The sequence below is a fragment of the Otolemur garnettii genome, unplaced genomic scaffold (genome assembly GCF_000181295.1).
Source record: "Otolemur garnettii isolate 467f Iridium unplaced genomic scaffold, OtoGar3 scaffold00001, whole genome shotgun sequence".
NCBI classification, from domain to species: Eukaryota; Metazoa; Chordata; class Mammalia; order Primates; family Galagidae; genus Otolemur; species Otolemur garnettii.
The window spans coordinates 7,641,999-7,646,535 of record NW_003852396.1 but is presented as its reverse complement, the minus strand read 5'-3'; the positions used below and the strand labels follow the sequence as shown (position 1 = coordinate 7,646,535).

At 39.4% G+C, this 4,537-nt stretch overlaps 1 protein-coding gene across 1 annotated transcript in view; it reads left to right on the top strand.

Moving 5' to 3' along the window:
- MMP8 (matrix metallopeptidase 8) overlaps nucleotides 1–4,246 on the top strand; it is an 11,778-nt gene extending 7,532 nt beyond the window's left edge. The window contains exons 6-10 of the mRNA XM_003780799.3: nucleotides 809–926; nucleotides 2,135–2,268; nucleotides 2,828–2,981; nucleotides 3,634–3,737; nucleotides 4,009–4,246. Of these exons, the coding sequence (XP_003780847.1) occupies nucleotides 809–926; nucleotides 2,135–2,268; nucleotides 2,828–2,981; nucleotides 3,634–3,737; nucleotides 4,009–4,112 (614 nt within the window). The 3' untranslated portion in view covers nucleotides 4,113–4,246. The remainder of the gene's footprint in view (nucleotides 1–808; nucleotides 927–2,134; nucleotides 2,269–2,827; nucleotides 2,982–3,633; nucleotides 3,738–4,008) is intronic.
- Nucleotides 4,247–4,537: the final 291 nt, after the last annotated feature.

The following is a 4,537-nucleotide window of genomic DNA, read 5'->3' as shown; positions in this document are numbered from 1 at the left end:
AAGGCCGATGGCCTTCAGGCCAACTATGGGAAGGCCAATGGCATTCAGGCCATCTATGGGAAGGCCGACTACAGTGTGCGGGGTAGGCCAATAAGCCCGGGAGCTGAGCATCTCTCCCTTCGCCTTTCCCATGGGTCTGTCTGCTGAGCAAGCTCTAATTAAAGTTGGAAAGTCCCCAGTAACACAGCATGAGCAAAGGAGGCCTGTGGCTCAAAAGGGTAGGGCACCAGTCTCATATGCCAGAGGTGGCGGGTTCAAACCTAGCCCAGGCCAAAAATAAAAAGAGAAGGTGCATAAAATTCAATTTTCTTTACTTTACCTTGGAACTGATCCTAAAAACCATAAATGCTCTTAGTTAAAAAAACAAGCACAGATTTCATAGGACCAAATGCACAGTTACTTTAGTACCTTGTGGGATAGTCGAGTAGCGTTTCTCTACAAGTGAAGACCCTCACCTTTCTGAGACATGTCTGTAGTACACTAAGAGGACATTGGACGTATGCTTACAATGACCTTTTTTTCTTCTTTTTTAAAAACTTCAGATTACTATAGAAGTACAAACAATTAGGTTATATTGCTTACATTTGTTAGGTAGAATCCAAGCCAGAGTTGAGCCTTTCACCCAGGAGCTGCGCCATTTCCCCCTTACATTGTGCTATTAGATGAGAACTTACCACACCCCTTCCTGCCCCCCACTTTGATGTAGTTGGGTTATTCTTTCATATAGGGGTATAGTTGTTTATCTGCTTGTTTCATATTAGTATTGAACACATTGATATTTGATGAAAAAGTCTTTTTCTGTCTTCAGGACCTTCAAACAGCCCCGTCCAACCCACTGGACCAAGCACACCCAGAACCTGTGACCCCAGGCTGACATTTGATGCCATCACCACACTCCGTGGAGAAATACTTTTCTTTAAAGACAAGTATAAAATTATTCGATTCCTTCCTTTGATTTCTCTCACTGGCAGACTAGATTCCAATTAGTCACATGCTATTGACCTTTTCCTTTGAATGCTGCACATAGGCATCTCATTGGAACTTTTAGTGTTTTCTGAATAACTCAAAACACTCAGGAAAAGAAAACAAGCCTAAAACACACATCTTGAAATGTTGTTGGTGATATAAAAAGACAGAGGCTGTAGTTGTGATTCATCTCTCATATGAAAGTGTAAGTGATTATAAATTGGTTTCATAGTAGTACTGAGTACATTGGATTTTTTTTCCATTCCTGAGACACTTTCCTAAGAAAAATATTTTCCAGTTCCATCCATGTAAATATAAAAAAGGTAAAGTCTCCATCTTTTTTAATGCTGCATAGTATTCCATGGTATACATGGTGGGGGGATGGGAAGAGAGGAGGGTGGTTCAATAGAGGGAGGGTTAATGGTGGGACCTCATCTATGAAGCATATTGCAAGGGTACAAGTCAAATCTATCAAGTATTGAACACAAATGTCTAACACTGTGATTAAATAAATGAGGTGAACGCTATGTTAATTAGTAGGATGTAAGCACTCCAATTTGTATAAATAATCAACACATTGAATCCCACAAAGGTGTAAATGTATTCATTATCTATGTATATGTGACTTAATTAAAAAATAAATAAATGAATAAAAAGACAGAGACTATAGCTGCTTGGGAACTTCATAGGTGAGTTTACCTGACAGCAAAGCACCATTCAATTCTACCCCAAATCAGCCAACTAAATGGAAATTCCCACATAACCAGCTGTGTGGCCATCATCTCACTAACTGAAATTTTTGTTTTTCCGTCAGCTATTTTATGATTGCACAATCACAAAAGTGTACTGCTGTTGCTTTTGTTGATGGCTATATATTCTCAGTGGGAGCAATAATGAAACAGTGTGTGAGGTAGGGAGGGACAATGCCAGAGGGAATCTAATGAGATCCCTCCTGCGACCTCTGAAAACCACAAAGTGCTTACCAGATGGGCAGTGTCACCACAAAACTTCGCCCTGTGCTAGTCACTGTGCTAGAACCTTTGCATTCATCATATTGCTACATCCTCCCAGCAATCTTAGAAAGGCCATCGCAGCCGAGAATCACAGAGACTGCCACACACTACTTAGACTTGTGTGTGTGTGTATGTGTGTGTCCTCTGTCCATTAGATACTTCTGGAGAAAGCATCCTCAGCTGCCAACAGCCGAGCTCAACTTTATTTCTCTGTTCTGGCCGTCCCTGCCAAATGGCATACAGGCTGCTTACGAGGATTTTGAAAGAGATCTGGTCTTCCTCTTTAAAGGTAACTTCCTAAAGGTTTTATCTTTTTTCAGTGTGCCTAAAGCGAGGATGCAGAATTTCTCTGTGGTCATGTCCAGGTTCAGAAGTGGCCTGGGAGAGCTGATGAGAGCATCATGCCTGCCAGGCTTCTGCCAGCAGACGGGGGTTGGGCCATCTTGGCCACTGACTATTGCATGAAATTGGACAGGTTGTCCTCTGTCTAGGACTTGGTTTTCTCAGCAACAAATGAGAAGACCACATTAGATGATCTTGAGTCCTCATCTCAGATATAATTTTCTAAGATTTATCAAGGCTATAATTTAGTTTGCATATCGAAGTCGCATGAGCTAAGGAATCACATTATGGGGCCCTGAATGTGATCAGGCTAATAAGTTGGAATTTTTTTATAGATCTTGGGGAATGATTAATAACATCATAGCCCCCTGAACTTACCTTGATCACATTCATCTTTTAAAGACTATTTGTCCCATGATAAGTTTATGAAAAGATCAAAAAGTGGCATGTAATATTTTATAAGAATGGAAAAACCTGATTTAACATATGACTTGAATCACTGACAGGCAACCAGTACTGGGCTCTGAATGGCTATGAGATTCAGCAGGGTTATCCCAGGGATATCTCAAACTACGGCTTCCCAAGCACTGTCCAAGCGGTTGATGCAGCTGTTTTCTACAGAAGAAAAACATACTTCTTTGTAAATGACCAGTTCTGGAGGTAAGGTAAACTATTTTTTTCTCTACCCTGTCTACAAACTGCTAACAATCAAGCATCTGAAGGTTTTTTAAATCTAAGTGAGCTTTGACAGGTTTTAGTGAGAATGTATTATGCATCACGAGATGATTGATATTACCATGACTTTTGAAAATTTCACTTTTATTAAATTATAATGCTGGCACAATACTATCCAGGATCCTGTGTCATGAAACAGAGCAAACCTTAATAAAGCACAAGAGTGAGATGCAGAGAAAAAATTAAGCTGATTCTCATGTATGAATTAAATTCTGACACACTCAGGCAAATGCTATCCAGATAGCCTGCAGCATCTGTACCCAAGTTAAAGGTATTACTGACATTTATATACACACGCAGTGATACGCTATGTGCCAATTAAGTAAAAGCCTTACAAAATAAAAGCTCTTCTTTGGGGAAATAATAGTGTGTCAGAAGCCTGTTTTAGAATTAAGGATCCCCAAAAATAAGTATATCCCCTTAGGTAGAGAAGTTAATCATTCTTAATCCTAGGACACTGTGGGAAATGAATGAGGAAATGTATGTGAAGAAACTTTGTAAAGTGGATATATACTGTTAACAGCAAACTGATAGATTCTGTATCGGTCTTAAATCAGGTGATGTTTTGTTTTATCAGATATGACAACCAAAGACAATTCATGGAACCAGGTTATCCCAAAAGCATATCAACTGCCTTTCCAGGAATAGAAAGTAGAGTTGATGCCGTTTTCCACAGGGATTGTAAGTAGGAGAAAAATCCTAATAAATGTGTCCGTATTTTTAAAATAGCATGTTTGCATTTGAATGTTATATTGGAACAGGGTTTTGTTTTTGTTTTTGTTTTTGCAGTTTTTGACTGGGGCTGGGTTTGAACCCGCCACCTCCAGCATATGGGGCTGGCGCCCTACTCCTTTGAGCTAAAGGCACCACCCAGGAACAGGGTATTTTTTTAATTAAAGACATCTGAGGTCTTCTATAAACTAATGCAATAAATGATTTCTTTTTTTTATAGACGTCTTCGTTTTCTTCAGTGGACCAAGATACTACGCATTTGATCTTAATACTCGTAGAGTTATTAGGATTGACAGAAGCAATAAATGGCTTAACTGTAGATAAAGTTGAAGCAAAATTGAATGTGCTTTCATCCATTTTCAGAACACAGAAGTTCAGTTTGCCTACACATTACGTTGTGTCCTGTTTACACTTTTCTCAACACTGTACTTTTGCCATAACTGTATTCATTGGGCCTGTCCTCAGTAAAAAACGTGTTTGCACTATTCCACTGTCTGAAGAGTTGATTCAGTTCTTACACACTCCTCTTGTGTTAATGAATCCATCACAAAGAGAAGGAAAGTGAACTTTTTTGTCCCCTCAATATTCACTATTTCGTTACTTATATGACTTCTAAAATTCACAGTATCATGACTTGCTTATCTGACTGCATATATTCCTATTTAAACATGTTTTGAATCTGCTGCGTGCAGTTTAGCAGTGGAGTTTGGTTAGCGGTAAGCACTATAAACAATATGGGCAGCACCCCT